Raw genomic sequence first — 19,739 nt, 5'->3', positions numbered from 1 at the left:
AAAATGGCCCGCTCATCGTAAGTTGCAGTGTACAATAGCCCAATATATCAATCTAACAATCTTGTCTCCAGCGTCCCCACCCAGAATGACATCGCCGTCCCCGAGACAATTCTGAAGAAGCAGAAGGCTCAGCAGAAGCAGACCGACGACCGTGCGGCTGCCACCCAGAAGAAGCGTGAGGTGCGATAATATCTCCCAAGACCTGCGAAAGCGGATAGGAGTATCACAGTTGGCTAAGACTCTCTTAGGCCAACAAGCAGAAGCGCGAAGCCATCTTCAAGCGCGCCGAGGAGTACCAGAAGGAGTACGTCAAGCGCGAGCGCGACATCATCGAGGCCAAGCGCGCCGCGAAGAAGGACAACTCTTTCTTCGTCCCCGCCGAGTCCAAGCTCGCCTTCGTTGTCCGTATCAAGGGGTACGCTTCTCACTGATATATCCGTACTTATCCTGTACTGACCACCATCACAGTATCAACAAGATCGACCCCAAGAAGCGCAAGACTCTCCAGCTCCTCCGTCTCCTCCAGATCAACAATGGTGTCTTCATCAGGCTCACCAAGGCCACCACTGAGATGCTGAAGATTGTCGAGCCCTTCGTCGCCTACGGCTACCCCAACTTGAAGACCGTCCGTGAGCTCATCTACAAGCGCGGATACGGAAAGGTCAACAAGCAGCGCATTCCCCTTACTGACAACGAGATCATCGAGGAGAACCTCGGCAAGTTCGGCATTGTCTGCATGGAGGACCTCATCCACGAGATCTTCACCACCGGCCCCAACTTCAAGCAGGCCTGCAACTTCCTGTGGCCCTTCAAGCTGTCCTCCCCTACCGGTGGCTTCCGCAAGAGGAAGTTCAGGCATTTCATTGAGGGCGGTGACCTCGGTAACCGCGAGGATTTCATCAACCAGCTTGTCAAGCAGATGAACTAAGCGGATCGTATGGTTTTGGGTGGCGTAACGGATACCTTCAAACGATACCATGAAGATCACGACGGTTGGTCTCAGTCACTCCTGATACAGGAACTGGGAAGGGCCGAGCCACATGCGATGGCTAGCTTAGACAACATTCAGCATACCCGCTGAAGCAAATGTAAAAGTTCAATTCATCTTTCGCTATCAAACACACGTCCTCCATGAAGTGTTTTTCTTAATCAAGATAACCTAACTTATGGTAGTGATATCTAGACATCCTGCTACATCCAGTTTTTCCCAATCTTATCTGCCTGTTCAGGGGCTTTCGCTCATGCTACCTTTGTTCATGTTAGTTGCCCGGGCTGTCCTCGATCTCCAAAGTTGTCGAACTTGATCCATGATGAGACGAACCGCCATGTCGCCTCAGTATGTAGGCGTTACTCGGCAGGTTTATGAGACGGAGCATCTGAGAGAAAACGCATCTGGACCTTACAGATGAGAAAGTAGAGAGACTTGAGTAAGGTTGGGTGGCGACACATCCGGGCAGGCGCTTCTAGCCTACTGCATTGTGTGAGTATGAGTATGAGTATGAATATGATGATAAAAGATCATATGTTCGTTGTGCATCTTTACAAGCAAGGGCAGTTCTACTCTCGGCATGATTTGTTGGTCTATTTGCGACGCTGAACAAGTGTAGCATTTTTCATGGCTGAAGACTCGAGAACGAGTATTCCTGATTGAGGTATTTTCTCGTTTTGAGAAGTTTTGCGAACATATGCATTGTGTACATTTGCAATGGGATTTCTTATGGCTTGACTGCACCTCATGGTGTTAAATAGACCGTAGATTTAGAATTGCGCGATGAATTGTCGTAAGTTCGAATTAATACACATATTGTCGAGTGTTTTCACCGACAACGAGAATGCTCGTAGAAATAATGTCTTGGCGGGATTGCGGCACGGCTCAGTCACCGCGGGGCAAGGTCGCGTAGGCATCCATGGCGGACGCGTTCCTTCAATAGTGTCATCATTTCTTCGCGCCCGAGCAACCAAACACGTTGTCATCCCAGAGAACTACTCCTACCGCCATCATGTCTGGTTACGAAGGCGAGTACTCAGATAGCATACTGTCAAGTAGACACCCCGGCTGACATTGAGCAGTTGAACATAACATACAGACCAAAAATGACAAGGCGCAACAACCTCCACGTCGGCCAGACCTCTCTACCTTCTTCTCCCAGCTCGAACTGGTAGACACCTCAGATCCGCAAGCGCACACAAACGCCAATGCTTTGCCTCAGCCCGAGAACATGGCGGCAGCGTTTCGCCTGCTGGCGAACGCCTTCGAGGTGATGCGCGGACGGCCTGCAGACGAGGGTAGCGAGGGCAACGACTTGCTGGCAAATATGATCGAGGTGTTACGTGAGAATGCAGACGACCCGCCTGCAGAGCTCAAGGGCGTGCCTGACAGCTTCTTGGACGAGCTAGAGAGGGTTCCAAAGAAGGCTCTGAAGCCAACAGATACATGTCCGATTTGCGTGAACCCATTTCTCGAGGGTGAGTCGCGACACCTCACGAAAAGATTGAAAACTTGACTAACTATGAGCCAAACAGACGAATACCCGCTTGTAGTCCAACTACCCTGCCATAAAGACCATCGATTCGACTTGGACTGCATAGCACCCTGGCTCAAACTCAACTCAACTTGCCCTCTTGATCGCAAGGAACTTCTGAAGAAGAAGCAACCGCAGCCGCCACCGGTAGACGACGATGAAGAGGACTACGACGAAATGTACGCTTGAGCGCAACTTGACGTATGGCAGCATTGCAACGGAGTTGCTGGTTCTCACTCCAGTTCCTACAGAGTTGAGGTATATATACCAAGGTGTCACAATCTATAAGAGGGGGCCAGCTTAAGATTGTTCTCGATCTTATCGCAGAAACAGTATTCGTTTCCACTCGGAGACGAGCGTTGAATTGGGTTGCGATCACTCATGAACTACCTATAGACACGTCTTCGATTACCTAAGGACTAAACGGGCCTTCCCAAGTTCAGCCCTCAACCACCTTTTGTCGCTTATCTCGTTCAAGTCTAGTCTTCCCATCTCACATCATCGCCTCTAACTCCTCTATCTCCGCCCGCTCTCCCGTTCGGCTGTTGTATATTTTCTTGTGCTAGTGTGTAAATCTGGTAAGTCCGCAACCGGCGAAAGTAAGCATTTGATATCACCTGCGCTTAGATGACCGAGCGCTCCACACGGAACTTTCTGGCATACACCCTTGCGTAACGCCTGGACAGTTGTGATGAGTAGGTAGTGTGGCGCATTTGATCTTTACCAACACTCCAAAGACGCGTCATTGCAACACTATATTACAATTCACAACTACATGTTGTACCACACGCCAAGGTGGATTGATCTGATCCGGAGTTACTACCCACGTGCATGCGGACGAATCGACGGCCGAGCCCGAATAAACTCACACGTACCATTTACTTGATCTCACCCTTACCCCACAACAGAATCGGATTGTTTCCTACTACACAACCCTGCGTGTCGGTTATAGCATTTGCATAATGTTTCCTTACGATCTTTGATTCTTTTCAACTCTTATTAATATATCATGGACATTGCCAACACCACAAACCGAGAGACAGGAACAAAGCGTCCGGCGAAAGGATTACGCCGAGCCTGTTGGGAATGTGAGGCTGATACCTTCAAATTGTTGATCGTGTCTTCCTGACATGCATACTGATGTGTCTATCCAGGCAAGAGGCGAAATGTCCAAAAAGGTTCGAGCAAAACGAGCATAAGCCCGCACTCCAGTGTCGACAGCCTCGAGCCGGAGCGTGCTGATCAGACCAATGCATGCTCATTACACATTGGGGAGCGGCTGAACAAGCTTGAGAACTTCTTTGAAAAGTTTGCTGGTCGCAAGAGTTTCGCCATCGCTACCCCTTCGGATTCCCCCTCGAACCCGATGTCGGGAGAATGTAGCAAGAAGCAGTCAGGACAGGGTCTACCTGAGATAGCGAAAGATGTCCGGAGCATCTCGTCTTTCGGTGATGGAACCGTGAGTCTACTACTATTCTCTCCAGGCCTATCAGGAGACATGCTTATTAGACTAGCGTAGCGCGCAAACATGGACTTCATCACCCTCCATCCGTACACTGGTCGATGAACAGGACAGCGCGCACTTGTCCACTAATGACACCATCCGCCGGACCCTAGTTGCCCTTCTGCCCTCGCAGCATGATGCGGATATCATATTTGAGTCGTCTAACGGATGGATGATCCTGGATAGCGTTTACAAAGCCTCTCAAGACATATACGTTAACAGGGATGTGCAGTCCTACGCCCTAGACATGGCAGCTGTTGCTCATAATCCATCAATAATTGTGGCTCGCACCCTCCTCCATCTAGCAGTCTGCATCAATGTACTTCCACCAGAATTCGATCCGGCACGAATATCAAATCTGGGATCGCTGGAGGCCACCACGCTTGTCTATGTCAACACTGTTACTTCTTTAATTACCTCCTCAGACGAGAAAATGCTGACTCTCCACGGACTTGAGATGCTGCTGCTTCTCGCCATCTACCACATAAACAGTGGCAGTTTTCGTCAATCGTGGCTCATCGTCAGACGGGGCCTGAGTCTGGCGCACCTCATGGGATTTCAACGCATCATCACACAGCCAGATTGTAAGCCGCCGATACCAGGGTCTTGTAGTGCCAAGGCGATATGGACACAGCTTGTTAATATGGATCGATACTTGGGATTGCATATGCGCCTTCCTTTTGGTTCAGAGGACTATCCGCTTGTAGACGACACTCATTTGCATCTCATCTACCGCTCAAAGGTCAACGCGATTTCGAGGCAGATAGCCGAACTCGATCGCGACGTCTCACCACACTCTTATGCGCGAGCGCTCAGTCTCGACGAGGAATTGGAGTTGATTGTGAAAGAAGTCCCGAAAGACTTCTGGGACGTGCCCAACATCTCCTCTACAGTCCGGTCACCAGAGTGCTTCGCAGTGCTCGAGAAACTGATGGTGCAATTGTGGCATTTCGAAATGAAGGTCTTTATCCACTTACCCTACCTCTTACGCCACCATAGGGATAATCGATACGCGTTTTCAAAAGCCACAGCTCTCCAAGCAAGCCGCAACATTGTGATGCGATGGTTCGCGCTCAGGAGCGCAAGCATGACGCAAGCCTGTTGTCGATTCGCGGAGATTGGTGTCTTCATCGCTGCAGTCACGCTCGCACTGGACATTGTCATCGAACTCAGCACACGAGAGAAGAGTGAAGTGAAGAAGTCTAAAGGGCCAGACTTTGCCATGATCTGCCGTCTTATTGGGGAGATGGAAGCACTGGCCAAAGCGAGTGAGCGCGAGAAGATTGCAGCGCGAAGCGCAATTGTGCTTAAGAAGATACTTTCTTCCCTTGATCCGAGTAGACAAGATACCGGGAAGGCTCGGCTCACCATGCCGTACTTTGGCACTGTGCTGTTGGAGTTTACGAAAGTGCCTGTCAGACCGGCATTCGATCTCGACTCGGATACAGGCAGCACGATGGACGAGGGGCGGCATTTTCCGGTATTCTCGTTTGTTAGTAATGCGCTGTGGCCGACGGCGGCGGGGGATGACGGTCTGGATTGGGATATTGTGCTCTTCGACGGGCTGGAGGATAGGGATGTGGAAGGGAATTGGGTGTTTTGACAGTGTCGCCCCCTACAGTTCACGAGACACGACGTCGTGTGGCTTGGGAGGGAAGCGATCGTCTCGCGGAGTAAACAATGGAGTTCTAGAAGGGTAGGGATGGCGCAATTCAACATGGATACCTGGGTGTATTGACTGGGGGTTAGCAATGGATAGTTTCTTGGCCGGTGTCTTCTGGAACAGGGTGTTCCCCAAGCAACGCCGGTCGCACAGCGAGGGCGATATTCGGCGTCTCATGTTATGTCATGTGACGGTGCTGCGTGGTTGTCTGACGATGAGGTGGCTGGGGTGAAAAGGGTTCGCGAAAACCACGGAACAGATGTGCCTGCGTGGCCATGAGTCATGCACAGTTGACGCGCTATCCACGAGTGCCTGTCACAGTCTCTACCCATCGCGTACCACGGTTGCGTTGCTGTAATGTGAGGCTCTGTGATAGGCCAGATTGGCAAGCGCACTCGTACCAGCAGTCCCCAGCAGTCTTATCTGGCAGACACGACGCCGTCGATAAGACGATTGCGTGCTGGAGTCGAGGCAAAGCAAGTGCAAGTGCAAGTGCAAGTAGGTAGCGTTGTAAGGCGGCCGGGTGTGCTGAGGCAAAAACAATCCCCTGCTGCGGATCAGCTCGCCGCGGCCGTGACCTGACGCCTGCCCGCCCTGACGCCGCACACTCTCGCCGGGCACGCTGGGCACACGACCTCGTGCGACTCGTCTCTCGACGCCTCTACCGGCACCCGCCCTCGGCCCCTCTGCATGTCTCCTGTGCATGTCGCCCTGCCGCCTCGCCCTCCCCCACGACTGTGCTGAAGGCAGCCAGCTGGCCGACGGACCCGACGCGCCGCACCTCGCCGCCATGAGCACCCACCAACACCGCCCGACGGCCCTCTTCTGCGACGCCGACGCGGGCACGGCGGCCGCGGGCCATGGCGGGGCGCACGCCGTCCCGCTCAGCCTGTTCGAGGCGGTCCTCACGTCGTATCCGCCCGTCCTCGAGTCCTTCCTCGCCCAGATCCCCACGCCCGCCCTGCTCGGCCTCTACCACACGTCGCGCCACCTGCGCGACTTCCTGCGCCGCTACCCGCTGGCCTGGCGCACCCTGTCCTTCCGCCTGCCCCAGCCCGCCGTCGCCGTGGGCACCCCCGGCACCGAGACGCCCGACAGCAGGGAGCGCCAGTCCAAGGCCTACTCGTTCGACGCCCTGCTGAAGCAGATCGTCGCCCCCAACGGCACCCGCCTGACGAGCCTCGACCTGTGCAACACGGCCGTCACGGGCATCGCCCTCGTCGGCAGCGTGCTCGCCCCGCGCATCGACGTCCTGCAGCACCTCTCCGTCCGGGGCTGTAAGAACGTCTCGATCAAGTACCACCTCGTGCCGTTCCTCGAGCCCTACACCCTCAAGGACGCGCCGTGGATGCAGAACGACCTCGCCCTCAAGAGCCTCTACACCTACCGCTGTCGCCACCACCGCCGCCGCCCCTACCTGCCCTCGTCGCTGATACGGCGGGACTCCGACTCCGACCCGACCCACCAGCTGATCGAGATATGCCACCAGCTGGGGATATGGACGGACACGGCGTGGTGTCCGTCGCAGGGAGGACGCTGCTTCCGGAGGAAAGACTACCACGCGGGGAGGGCCGGGCCGCAGAACATGGAGGTCTGGGTGCCCTTTGACAGGCTGTGGAGGTCGAGCAACCGCATCGGCCCTGTCCAAGGCACCACAAAACTAGGCCACCACGACGGCAGACTGTGGGAGATTGCCGAAACGGGAGAGGACGGCGAGCCACTGGGGACAGAGAACGGCCATTCGCACGGAGAAGGCAAAAACGTTCCTGTGCACCTACGGAAGAGTCACAGTACCTTCATCGACGACGTCAAGTGTACGCAGTGCGACGATGTCATTCTGGAGCGCTGTGAGTCTTGCAGTGTTCGCATGCATTGCATGGGCTGTCGCAAGACGCTCTGCGCAAGTTGTGCCTTCAACCGGCCCATACCCAGGAAGCGAGTAAAGACACGCCATTTTGCAAATCTAGCCTTTGGGAACAGCACAACCCTGGGTAGCACACTAGGACAGGCAGCTGGATCGTCCATCTCGCTTGAGAACCGCACCCAGGACGACAAGGCCGAGAGCAACCGCTTCTGGTGGGCTCCAGGCGCGTCTCGATCACCAAATCTCATGAACGAGAGTGCTCATGATGATGACTCCTCGGATTCAGAGGACGGTGGCAACTTCAACAATGGTATGCACGTGCCACCGGCAAATCGAGAACCTCCAAAGCTGAATATGCACTGGTGTTGCTTGGAGCCCATCTTCTCGGGTGGCGGCGGTATTGCTGTCTTGGGTACCGGATTAGGCGGCAGGGGCGCAGATAAGATTCGAGCGGCACCTCTACCGCGTGAGAAGCAGTTTGAGGATCCAGACTTTTCGAACCAGCTTCGCCCAGTGGACTACATCCGGGAACTTCGGAACAACGGCCTGTACGAATATGTTCTCGGCGAGGACGTCGATATCCTGCAGTACCTGAAGCAAGACAGTCTCGAGCTGCAACAACAGACATGTCCGCGAGGCCTGTGTCAGGACTGCTATCGAAGCTTCAGGTGGAAGGTGTCTTGTCGGGCTTGCAAGAACCCCATCTGCAAAGAGCACGACTTCAGAGCGCTAAAGGTCCGCAAATGCGGTTATCGAGACATGCATATCGAGCGTGATCACGTTCGAGCGCACAACGAACCTCTTCAACACATGGTCATCCCTGAGTTCAACCCCAACAGGCCGAGCATCCAGGACCCGGAACGCACACCAACAGCACTGTCACAAAACGATCTTCCTTCCATCGCCGATAACGAGTCTGAAATGTCTGATGCCACGCCTCTGTCGCAATCGCAGATTCTTGCCCCACCTTCTACCCTCGAAATGGCCGCTTCCACCTCCTTCAACGCAACTCCGTCTGCCAACCCTTTCTCCCTCACCGCCTCTTTGTCCTTCGTCCCCGTCAGCTCGGCTCGTCCCCGCTCCTTCAGTACATCGGGTGTCCGCAGCCGCAACTTGGCTTCATGGCCGAACTCGCCGCGTGCCCCTCCAAACACAATATCGAACCCTCCACCACTACCTTGCAACCCACGCCACCCCGTTCAATGGGAGGGGTGTGGGGCTTACTTCTGCCAGTATCCACGTACGGTGGGTGACAACCGTCCACAGTGTCCAGCGATATTGAAGGAGTGCTCTGAATGTGCTGTGCTGGTTTGCGATGTGAGTTAAATCTACCTATCATCCCATGTCTGAAATCAGATGCTAATGTATGTTCACAGCAATGCGCAGGGGCAACCCCAACTTGCACATGTACCTTCTGCACAGTTAACTATCATTGCCCCACTTGTACCCGCAAGCCCAGCGTACAGGCCAAGTGCCGTCTTGAAGCCGAACTCCGAGCTAAGAAAGAAGCCGAACTGCGCGTCAAAGCTCGGCTGGAGAAGGACCGAGAGGAGCGTGGCCAGGCAGATGAGTTGGCCGGCGCACTGAACGAGTTCCTCGCTGCGGTGGGTTATGACGATGAGATCGACTACCATGCCACGGCGCCAGGCGAGGGGTACATGAGCTCCTCCATCACGGAACTGCCCCTTTCCAGCCCGGACTCTATCACAGTCACGACGGAGTTTGGCGTCTTGGAGGAGACGGGGAATGTCACCATCATCTCGGCTGCGGGGCTGCCTCCGTCGTACCATGATAACGATGACAACGATGAAGAAGAAGAAGAGCAAGAGGAGGAAGAGAGCAACGCGGAAATGATCGAGGATCTGCATGATGATATGCATGCCATGACGCTGGAGCAGCACATGGCTCTGGTCCATCTCTCGATGCAGACGTCAACTACGGTTATCACGCAGCATCCTCCGCCGGCACCACAACATGAGGACACGAACGACACGGGTGAAGAAGCGGATGTCGACACAGACGAAGTCGACGCAGATGCCGAGAGCGCGTTTATTGAGGAGTTTATGGCCGAGGACCCGGACGAGGCGGATGACACGCTTACCCCTACTCCCACCCCAACGACAACGATGGTTACCTGAACACTCGCTGTCGCCTGAGCCTGTCTGCCTGATTCGACATCGCGAGATCGACATGCGAAATCATATTTTCTCACAGACTGCACTTTTTCCACACGGGTATTACTTCCAAACTTGCAGAATGTACACGGATGATTAGGGCGGGAGGCGCGGCGCAACGGTTTCACCTCATTTTTTTCCGCCCGTTATACTTACCCATCCATATCGTGCGACGATCCATTGGAGATTTGCGGACCGGTACGGGGTGAAGGTGTGGTGGGACGGCACGGCACGGTACGGGGGAGTCAGACCAGCGATAGCGATAGATACCCAGGGTCAGGGTCAGGGTTAGGGTGAAGGTCAGGATGAGGGATATTTTTGCGCACTGCGCACTGCGAAACTAGGGATGTTTGTGTGTGTGGAATAGGAATGGATATTTGGGTTCGGGCAACATTAGCGTTTTTCTGCATCTCTTGTGGAGTCTTTCGTTTTTTTTCTTTCATCTCCTTTTTTCTTGCTCACCCAGTATTTCAACTCAACTGAGAAACTTTTTTTTTTGGTCACCCTTTTTCTTCTAGATTGAGTGGCCTACTTCATGTCGTTTTTCCCACCCTTCTTCTCTCTTACTGGTTTATCGTCGCGGTCGAGTGGGTATGTATGTGTAAAGCGCAGATATGGATCACAGTTTTCCCATTCAGAACCAGAACCAGAACCAAAGAACCAGATTCAGAGTCAGAATCAGAAGCAGAACCAAATAACCACGACCCAATCCGAATCCAATCCAATTCAAGGCATCTCAACCGCAACCACCATCCGAATCCAAATCCACAACCCAAATCACATCCACACCCACAACCACAACTCCCCATCCTCTCCTCTGCACTGCCTGACCCAGCACAATGTCGACCAAACTCTCTCCCCTCGACATACTCCCCCCCGTCTCCCCCCGTTCCTCTCAACTTTCTACACCACCATCACTACTATCATCATCAAGACTATCTCTTTCTTTCTATCTTCAAACCGATACCAACACGACGCCTCGCACACCGCGAAAACACTTCTCTCAACACCCAATACGATACAACGCATACAACGCATTGCATCCTCACATACCACACCTTATCCCAACACAACACACCGCACAACATAACAATGTGCATCCTCCTCCTCTTCGCGCGCGGCCCCGCGCGTCCCACCCCCCGCCTCCACACCCTCAAGCGGCGTCTCTTCCCCCACTCCCTCTCCCGCGACATCAGCACGCCCAAGCAACTCACCATGCAGCGGCTGTTTAAGCGGGAGCTTCTTGTTGTTAAGTTTCTGGCACTCTGTGCGCGGACGATGAGCAGCAGGGAGAAGGGAAGGGGGGTGGCAGAAGAAGAAGATGAAGAGGACGATGAGGAAGGGGGGGTAGATCTAGCGACGTGGGTTGATGTGTGGGATGGGAGGGGGGAGGGGAAGGTGGATGCTAGGGAGGAGGCGGAGTGGATTAGGGGGTTTGTTTCGTTTGCGGATTGATATATGGTATGTGTGTGGTTTTTTGTTGTTGTCTTGTTGCTATGTGTTGTGTGCAGTTTGCTTACTATTTTCAGGTCTTCTGTGTTGTTCTGTGAATATGAGCATGAAAAAGGGGGGATGTGCGGATACATGGGACGAGACCAAACAAAGCCAGGTCCCGTGTGCGAAAGATTCGAATTTGCAGTGGGTCTCGAAAATCTGTTCGTGAGCGCACCAAGTCTGGAGTTTGGTGTCTCGAGCCCCGTCATCATCATCGCTTGGAACGGTACGATTCCTGCGGCTCCAAAGTACCCGACCAACCCGCATCATCCCCAGCCACCTCACTTCTTCGCCTTCTGCTCGATCTTGTCAACCGCCTCATCGATCTTCTTGAAGCTCCAGGACTGGTAGAACGGAGGGTACAAAAAGGGGCGCAAGTCGAACCGATTATCATCTGGCGAGTAAGCTTCCGCGTGGTACGCCGGAGTCATCGTAGTCATCTTGTGTCTGTTGATAGCGTAGAAATGGTGAAATCTCTTGACCTTGACTGCCACATCTCGGGGTGAGAGGGAGTCTTTCCACACGTGACAGAGCCTTGACCACATGCCGTACGGGCCCAGTTTCTCTTCTTTGCGAAGCCTGCCGAATACGCTTAGTTCGGCGTAGGTCATGCCCATGTCTGCTTCGTCGCTCTGGGAGTAGTCCTCCTTGATGGGACGGAGCTCTGCGGTTGGTGTCGCGTCGAGGAATTCTCCCAAAATCTCAAGGTCGAATTTTGTTTGCGACCAGCGGAGGAATCTTTTCAAGTCGACTTTGCTGATCGATCCAATAGGGTTTATGTCGGCTGACGAGCAATCGTATTTGGTCAAATAGCCGCGGAGGCACCTGTTGTGTGTCAGCAATACGGAATGGAGGTGTACATATATGACGTAGGGTAGCAAGATAGGACTGGGCGGAGGGGGGGACATACTCGTCCACATTGCCCGATCCAAGAACAAGGAGACCGCCACCGCCAGGTCGTTGTCGGATCGTCGGTATCAGCTGTGCAAATGTGTACCTGTAATGATCAGCTGATACTCTAAACCACGCAAAAACTTGATTTAGTGAGCCGGCACTCGGTTCGCAGGTTTTGTCAGGCCACCGAGTAAGTATAAGTCTGAACATGGGGAAGATCTTACGCATGGACAAGTCTCAACCTAGCTTGTATGTTCTGAAGCGCAAGATCCTCCGTTGCTGAGCCATCGAATGAAGGCTCGAAATTCGTGGCTTTAGTGACAATTCCTGTGACCGAGTGAAACGCATTGTCGATATCAAGGTCCTGAACCTGTTAATGCTGCGCCAGCCAATTGTCTCAAGAGGATTGCCTACAAGATGATGACTGCCAATGGCTTGGCTGAGCCGTTGAGCCCTATCACGTGTTTCGAAGCTGCTCTGTTCTTTCATGCCAAGGTAAACACTGGAGAACAGGGAGTTGGCGAGCTCTTGCGCATCTTTTGGCAACCAGCCCTGCTCGTGGTAGGGACCTGCGATTCTCTGGACATCTGCAATGACCTGTTTATTATCTTGGGATATGGCTTTGCAAACTTCACGGCACATGCTGTACACTAGAGTTGCTGTAGAGCAAGAGTCCAGACCTCCGGAGAGCGGAATAAGGAAACCTGCAGCGCCTGATCTGCGGAGATAATCCCAAAGCCAGCAAGCCGGACCAAGGGCAATTTCCTCTTCCGGGACGTGGATCTTCAAAGGCCGGCTCTGGCTGGGAACAATGCTTGGGTCGAAATCATCGCTTGGGTTGCCGAGTCTGAAATCTGCTTTGAAGCGCTGATATTCAGGCGTGACAGCAACTTGCGAACCACGGCTAGGGGCACACCGATAGGCCCAGACTTCTTCCAAGTCAACAGTTGCAGTCACAACCTCTACATCCTGGAGAGAAAACTGTGAACCTTGCGCAACAATATTTCCGTTCACAAGAATCATGGCGCATCCATCATAATACAGCCGGTCGCCGTCACCTGATGTGAATTAGTACATCAGCTCGGAAGGTGTTCCTTCTGTGTCAATACGTACATCCCTGTTGGTTCCTATGGAGAAGTTAGTACGATGTCTAGATAGAGAAAACCAGTTCAAATAGTACGGAAACTTACGCGTATAAGTAGATCCCCCCGCATTTCCGTGTGGCTTCCTGGATCAAGGATATTCTGGTATCAAGCTTCCGCAATTCATGGTGGCTCCCAGAGCTGTTGCAGATGATCTCCGTTCCAGCAAGAGACATGCTGAGATGAGGACTCTGAGGAGTGAACAACTCCTCGCAAGTTTCGGCACCGATAGTGCAGTCAAGAGCAGAGATGATGCCGTCTCCAATGGGGACTGTCGTAGAGCCCTGTAGCTTTATGCAAGCTTCGGGTAGTTCTCTCAGTTCATACTCTTCCTGGTACTCTTATTAGCAGTCATTTCTACACAAACCCAATCGACTGGTGGATTTGATGGTGACTCACGACGTGATGAGGTCTGGACCATGGTATAAAATATCGCATCTCTCGATAGTTACCAGAATTGGCTAACCAAATCTTCGGCCTCATAAGTAGTATTTTTCCATTGAGAGCAATGACCCGAGCGTTATAGCGGTTCCCTCGATGTAAAAGAGGCATGCCGATATCGATCAGTATACCGTGGCAGGACTCATCCAACCTTGTCTAGCTGTTAGCAGTACACACAGATGGTTTTCCTGCTCGATAGAGGCCGGCATTACAGCACTTACAGTATCTCCGCCAACATTGCCCATGAGTTATTAATGGTCTCCATCTCGAGACTAAAAAAGGTGGTCAGCCATGTACGAAATGTGGGATAAGAAGCAGGAGCTTGTGAAATCTCATCCAAGAATCACAAAAACGGTGTGTGAAGCATTTGACAAAACATAACTCAAGACGCGATTGGAGAACTTACAAGTGATCGAGGCACCCATAACCACTCAACTCCAGTTCTGGCCCGACTCTACAACAAAGGGTCAACATATGTTCGTGATGGAGTGCTGGTCAAGATTTGCAGACCTCAGAGTCGCGCCTTTTGATTTTGCGATGTGAATCGATTCGACGATCCGGTTCTTGTTCCCAATGAAATCGAGTGCCCACTACATGATGATCAGTAGGGCGATAGGTGCTGATATGGTGGTGCGTACTTGATTGAGACTGCAAGTTGCTACTGTGATAAGCTTCATCGTGGCCGTTGCCCAAGTCAGGTTGGTTGATGAAGTAGTTGAGCTGTCAGCAAGTCACGCTGTTAGGTTAGAGAAATCAGTCGTATCTTCTGAGGTGACTGCTTCTTGCAAGGGACAGAATATGGTTGAGATGGGTGTGAGAGATTGCAGTAGAGCTTGAAGTGGTCGTGACTCGAGACTTGTGCGGTACAGCAAGAAGTTACCAAGGAATCCAGGTTAGGTAAGTACCGACACAGTGATGCTCGAGTTGTAGCTCAGCACAAAGAGAAGGTGTATGTCCGGTTGCGGCGAATGTGATATGGAGTTCGCCAATCGCTGTGGTGGGGCATGCGAGGGGCAATCGGCGAGGCTGGATTCCGCACGTTCCTCCCTGCGTATCATGTGTAAAAAGAACCTCGAAACACATCATAATTGTTATTGCAGTCGACAGTTGCAGCGAAAGTATTTTTCATCTTCGGTCTCTGAGATTCGACAGAAAAACAAGACATCATGGCCAATGGATCCAATCTACAAGCTCGCAACGCGGCACTCGTGCTCACAGCGATAGCAAGTAGGGAGCGATCTGCCTCTAGCGTCAACGTGAAAGGCGGAAGTAGGATCCGTATCTGCACAAGCCATACGGCCACGACGCTGCATCCACACACTATAGGAAAGAGCAGTAGACCTAGAAGGGGTCGTCAGAGTTGCACTATCCAGATGTGTGCAGGATTGCGTTATTCTGCTGATTTGACATTGCATTCGGTCCTACTCCACCCTCAGGCTGTTCCTGACTGGCAGCTTGCAGCACGCTGGAGCGTGCGCATACTTGAACTCCGGCGAACTCTCCGTCTCCCGTTGAAAATTCGCGGAGCACGTTGGTCTTATTCTCGCGACGGGTGAGACGTTGTTACATCATCGAACACGTCCTTCTTTTCTGATACGATTAACAACACGCCACTAGACCCTGACCGCCCAAACGCGCCGTTCTGATTCGAAGGCTTCTTGCTGCTAGGACTGCACCTAGCTGCTACTGCCCGTTTTTGTGCGGCTGGAGGAGGCCCTTTCCACACCAGGCGCGGTCTCGAAGGGATTTACAAACTCACAGTCGGATTTCTGGCTTAGCTAGTGACGTGCGCGAGGCATGGTTGGCTTTCCTTAGTCCTTCTCCGCGCACTAACCGTTGTCTTAAATCAGCATGCTCGGCCCCAGCGAAGCGCTTGCGCGCTCGTACGCCAGAGCGAGAAAGAAGATGGAGCAGGTTGATTTAGCAAAGGAGCGCGAGTTCTACAGGTTTGTATTTGCATACGCAGAACGCGCATAGGAGACGACTGCTCAACATCCTGCAGGTACTATCCGCAGCACACGCGATCGAATCCCGTCAGCCGCCAGCCCTCGCCCGCGCCCGTGCCAGCACCTGCCGAACGCTTGAAATCACGACCGTCTACTCCTCCGCCATCTTTACCAGAAGACGATGTTCCGCATCCGTCTGACGATAGGGCTTTGACTGCCTTTGCACAGCTGGGCGCACTCCGTCTAAACACGCGGCGATGTCTGATCTCGTTCTTCGACCGGAAGAACTGCTTTATCCTTGCTGAGGCCACACGATCGCTTTCTCTACAAAGTGGGCAAGCAGAGTTCGGGGAGGACGCGTTGTGCTGGGGCAGCACCATATTCTCAAAGGAAAAGAGCATATGCTATTACACGGTCAACCTGGTTCCAGTAGAGTACACTCTGCCCGTCGAAAGCTACGCCAACGTCCCCTCCCTGGTTGTCAACGACTTGAGCAAGGATGACCGATTCAAGCACTATCCGTTCGTTGTGGGTCCTCCTTACTCCCGGTTTTATGCCGGTGTGCCTATCCGAAGCCCAAGTGGCCATAGCATTGGCACATACTGCGTTCTGGACGACAAGCCGCGGAATGGTCTGTCCCCACACGAAATGAACTTTCTCAAGGACATGGGCGCCACCGTCATGCGCCATCTGGAGATGACAAGAGCTACCGAAGATCAACGCAGAGGCAAGATCATGGTCAAAAGCCTGGGATCATTCGCTGAGGGCAAGAGTGGGCTAGAAGAGTGGTGGTGGGATCAGGAGCAAGAACAGCCATTATCTGCGGGAACACCAGGAGCGCCCTCACAACGCCAACGTCCTGCAGCTCTTTCGAATGCTTCTCAACATTCTCCCATGTTTGAGCGAAACGATAGTGCCGCTTCGAGTGTCGTGACCGTGCGGAGCCCGACCTCGAGTGTTCAGCCTCCCAGTACGGCTATGACTCCAACCTCGGATGCTATTCCCGAAGTCCGGCCTTCTGAAGTGGCATTTAGGACGTCATCCAACAAGGACGACCAGACGAACAGAGTTGCGCCCGAAATCAAAGCGGCCTTCACCCGAGCCGCAAACATGATCGTGGAAGCGACTGAGGCAGACGGTGCCGCGTTCTTCGATGCCAAGATTAGTACATTCGGTGGACTGGTTGACGATGACTTTGTGTCAGAGCAACTGCCGGAACCCGATAAACCCTGCATTCTTCTAGGTGCGGCTCTCAGCAAGTACGGCAGAGACTCTGCATCAGCATCTGATACCGAGTACGCGATGTCTGAAAGCGTTTTGCGCCATCTTCTTCGGTCGTACGCGCATGGCCAGATTTTCAATTTCGACGACAATGCCTCTAATTCGCCCATAAACTCCCCATCCGCCAGTAGTGAGCAGGAAACTTCCGATGGGTTTCCCTTCACGGCATCGCGCAGGTCCGAGTCAACCCGCAGTTTAGACGATGAGAATTTCTTGAGAAGCGCTTTCCCAAAGGCCAAGAGTTTGGTCCTATATCCGTTATGGGACCCTCATCGCGATCGATGGTTTGCCAGTGCCGTGATTTGGAGTTCTGATCCCATGCGCGTGTTCACCAGCGAACAAGAGCTCAGTTATTTGGCGGCCTTCAGCAACTCTGTCATGGCAGAGGTTGCTCGGCTTGACACAAAACTGGCAGACGCTGCAAAGGCTGATTTCATTTCCTCCATCAGTCACGAGCTTCGATCTCCACTTCACGGCATCCTTGGAATGACTGATCTTCTCAAAGATTCTCCCATTGACAACCAGCAAACTTCTCACGTCGCAACAATAGAAACGTGTGGAAAGACTCTGCTTGAAACGATCAACCATGTAAGTACAAAGAGCAGATCTCCCTATCTCTGTTGTTGTTTTCGCCAAATAGCGAACCACCAGTCAATAGTCATAATCTGTCGAAAGAAGCTGGGGTTTTTCTTTCGATAAAGATGCACAGTTTTACAGTTGATGTCCTCGGGATAAAACCATCTCAACCGAATAAGGAGTAAGCATATCGACTGACTTCTACAGGTACTCGACTTCGCCAAGATCAACAACCTAACTCGAGGTTCTGCAAAGCGGCAAAAGAAACGTTCACATGGCGCCAAGCAGATGATTAGCCCCGGCCAGGGTCATACAAACGATATCATGACACTGATCAACGACGTCGACATGAGTGTTCTGACGGAGGATGTGGTCGAGAGCGTCTTCGCAGGCTACACTTACGCAAAGACATCGGCTCAGGCTTACGACGCGATTCCGTCAAAATCAAACGTACCTCCCATTTCACTTGTACTCGACATCAATCGCAGCGACAACTACGTTTTCCGAACCCAACCAGGCGCATGGCGACGCGTCATCATGAACCTCTTTGGGAACAGTTTGAAGTACTCACCTGCAGGCTATATTAAGGTTAAGCTCGAGGTAAAGCGCAAGTCGAAGTCTACTGATGGATGCTGCGAATTCCGATTTACGGTGACTGACTCTGGCATTGGAATGTCTGAAGACTACGTCAACAACAGACTCTTCCACTCGTTTGCACAGGAAAACCCTCTAAGTCAAGGTACCGGTCTCGGTCTAAGCATCGTGAAACAAATCGTCGAGTCTCTTGGCGGTGAAGTGGAGGTTAGAAGCGAAAAGGGACGAGGTACCAAGATTACAGTCAGCTGCCCGTTGAAAGAGTCGGTTATGTCCCCCACGTTCTGCGCCACCGGTCCTGAGAAAGAGAAGGAGCGACATCTACAAGATATCAGTAAACGCACAAAAGGCATGAGAGTGCGCTTTATTGGTTTTGAAGAGACAGGCGAATACTTCGTCAAAGATCTCAAGAATCAGACAGCGGCCAAACTTTCACTAAAGGCTCTCCATAGTCTCTGTGCTGATTGGTTCGGAATGGAAATTTGCGGTGGCACTAAAGGTCCAGCACCAGCAGAGCCGGATCTTATCGTTGCCACGGAATCTGTTGCTGCAGAATTGCGCGAGCGACACAGCCAGAATCCGGACAAGGCCTGCGCGACGCCAGTTATCGTTATTTGTCAGGGAGCAGCCTCCGCACAATCAGCCATGGCTATGACAGTGCCGGGAATTATTTTCGAATGTATTGGCCAGCCCGTTGGGCCTCACAAGATGGCAAAGGCCCTGTCATCCTGTCTCGATCGATACGCCAACCCGCCAATGATTGTGGATACCACAACAGACCCATCCCTCCAAGAAGTATCAAGTTTGAATCTTAAAGAGAACACCCTACCTCATCGACTTATGGCTATGTCTGATGTTGATCCGTCTCGGCCGCTCTTGACCTCGGTGAGTAGTGCTCCTGAGATACGGTCGACTACTCCAGTCCCTATCAGGAAGTCGATGTACTCCAAGCCTAGTCGGTCATTGAACTGCCTTGCTGTCGACGATAACCCCATCAATCTCCGGCTTCTCCGTACTTTTGTCGACAAGTTAGGTCATCGCCACGTACTTGCCGCGAACGGTTTGGAAGCGCTGGAAGAATACAAAGCCGTCCAGACGCCACCACTAACCACTGCTTCTCTCAATCATCCCACCAACGCAGCCTCTCGTATCGACGTCGTACTCATGGATATCAACATGCCCGTCATGGACGGCCTCGAAGCAACGCGCCAGATCCGCGCTCACGAGATCAGAAACGGACTGCCCAAGACCACCATCATCGCATTGACGGGTGTCGCCGACGCGGACATCCAGCAAGAAGCCAGCGCGAGCGGGATTAACCTGTTCCTCATCAAACCAGTCCGACTAGCCGATCTGGAAGCTGTGCTCAAGGGCGTCATTGTCGGCCAGGACAAGACAACCCTGGAGTTTCAACAGGAGAAAGAGCGAGCCGAGACCGTGGGACGCAGTGTGACGCTTGACAGTGTCGACGAGATGAAGAGCCCCATGGGCGTCGACATACAGAAATCGTGCATTGAGAACGATCAGGTCAGGAAACAGGTCAGGATTGCGGGCTCGTAATGGCAAGGGCTGAGTATGCTTCCACGTATGGGGTTTGATCGAAGGAGGAGTTGTGGAATAGGCGTATATACCCGTAGCTCCTAC

At 52.8% G+C, this 19,739-nt stretch overlaps 7 protein-coding genes across 7 annotated transcripts; 6 read left to right on the top strand and 1 right to left on the bottom strand.

The window, feature by feature from the left end:
- Window positions 1–3: 3 nt before the first annotated feature.
- P153DRAFT_384834 (60s ribosomal protein-like protein l7) lies at window positions 4–928 on the top strand (the record flags this gene model as incomplete). Its single annotated transcript, XM_033670379.1, has 4 exons — window positions 4–17; window positions 72–180; window positions 249–415; window positions 469–928. 4 exons carry the CDS (start codon window positions 4–6, stop codon window positions 926–928), a joined length of 750 nt encoding a protein of 249 aa, XP_033524958.1.
- Window positions 929–2,000: 1,072 nt separating this feature from the next.
- Window positions 2,001–2,711, top strand: P153DRAFT_375285 (uncharacterized protein; the record flags this gene model as incomplete). Its single annotated transcript, XM_033669577.1, has 3 exons — window positions 2,001–2,016; window positions 2,071–2,466; window positions 2,524–2,711. 3 exons carry the CDS (start codon window positions 2,001–2,003, stop codon window positions 2,709–2,711), a joined length of 600 nt encoding a protein of 199 aa, XP_033524957.1.
- Window positions 2,712–3,531: 820 nt separating this feature from the next.
- P153DRAFT_356307 (uncharacterized protein) lies at window positions 3,532–5,629 on the top strand (the record flags this gene model as incomplete). The annotated part of the gene is made up of 3 exons (XM_033666637.1): window positions 3,532–3,610; window positions 3,677–3,981; window positions 4,037–5,629. The coding sequence occupies 3 exons, from the start codon at window positions 3,532–3,534 to the stop codon at window positions 5,627–5,629; spliced, it is 1,977 nt and encodes a 658-aa protein (XP_033524956.1).
- Window positions 5,630–6,479: 850 nt separating this feature from the next.
- P153DRAFT_288937 (uncharacterized protein) lies at window positions 6,480–9,691 on the top strand (the record flags this gene model as incomplete). Its single annotated transcript, XM_033663620.1, has 2 exons — window positions 6,480–8,870; window positions 8,930–9,691. The coding sequence occupies 2 exons, from the start codon at window positions 6,480–6,482 to the stop codon at window positions 9,689–9,691; spliced, it is 3,153 nt and encodes a 1,050-aa protein (XP_033524955.1).
- Window positions 9,692–9,977: 286 nt separating this feature from the next.
- Window positions 9,978–11,376, top strand: P153DRAFT_221079 (uncharacterized protein). Its single transcript, XM_033662628.1, has 3 exons — window positions 9,978–10,690; window positions 10,804–11,188; window positions 11,257–11,376. The coding sequence occupies exons 1-2, from the start codon at window positions 10,263–10,265 to the stop codon at window positions 11,180–11,182; spliced, it is 807 nt and encodes a 268-aa protein (XP_033524954.1). The 5' UTR covers window positions 9,978–10,262; the 3' UTR covers window positions 11,183–11,188; window positions 11,257–11,376.
- On the bottom strand, window positions 11,250–14,658 carry P153DRAFT_314588 (glutamine-dependent NAD(+) synthetase with GAT domain-containing protein). The gene is made up of 11 exons (XM_033664925.1): window positions 14,337–14,658; window positions 14,209–14,288; window positions 14,105–14,152; window positions 13,920–13,970; window positions 13,657–13,849; window positions 13,306–13,589; window positions 13,229–13,242; window positions 12,530–13,173; window positions 12,340–12,479; window positions 12,132–12,218; window positions 11,250–12,046 (listed from the first exon to the last, which is right to left on the bottom strand). Exons 1-11 carry the CDS (start codon window positions 14,373–14,375, stop codon window positions 11,503–11,505), a joined length of 2,124 nt encoding a protein of 707 aa, XP_033524953.1. The 5' UTR covers window positions 14,376–14,658; the 3' UTR covers window positions 11,250–11,502.
- Window positions 14,659–15,549: 891 nt separating this feature from the next.
- Window positions 15,550–19,655, top strand: P153DRAFT_395962 (uncharacterized protein; the record flags this gene model as incomplete). The annotated part of the gene is made up of 3 exons (XM_033671441.1): window positions 15,550–15,644; window positions 15,701–17,513; window positions 17,709–19,655. The coding sequence occupies 3 exons, from the start codon at window positions 15,550–15,552 to the stop codon at window positions 19,653–19,655; spliced, it is 3,855 nt and encodes a 1,284-aa protein (XP_033524952.1).
- Between the last annotated feature and the right edge of the window lie 84 nt (window positions 19,656–19,739).

Source organism: Dothidotthia symphoricarpi, assembly GCF_010015815.1.
Source record: "Dothidotthia symphoricarpi CBS 119687 unplaced genomic scaffold P153scaffold_8, whole genome shotgun sequence".
Taxonomy (NCBI): Eukaryota; Fungi; Ascomycota; class Dothideomycetes; order Pleosporales; family Dothidotthiaceae; genus Dothidotthia; species Dothidotthia symphoricarpi.
This window is presented reverse-complemented; position numbering and strand designations above follow the sequence as displayed.

Bases quoted from the DNA above. Each gene is read 5' to 3' on its own strand.
- P153DRAFT_314588 (XM_033664925.1), bottom strand. From the start codon at position 14,375: ATGAAGCTTATCACAGTAGCAACTTGCAGTCTCAATCAA. The intron at 14,289-14,336 runs GTACGCACCACC...ATCATCATGTAG, and splicing joins CAACTTGCAGTCTCAATCAA to TGGGCACTCGATTTCATTGG. The intron at 13,590-13,656 runs GTGAGTCACCAT...TAAGAGTACCAG, and splicing joins GGTCCAGACCTCATCACGTC to GAAGAGTATGAACTGAGAGA.
- P153DRAFT_221079 (XM_033662628.1), top strand. From the start codon at position 10,263: ATGTCGTTTTTCCCACCCTTCTTCTCTCTTACTGGTTTATCGTCGCGG. The intron at 10,691-10,803 runs ATACCAACACGA...CCAACACAACAC, and splicing joins TTCTTTCTATCTTCAAACCG to ACCGCACAACATAACAATGT.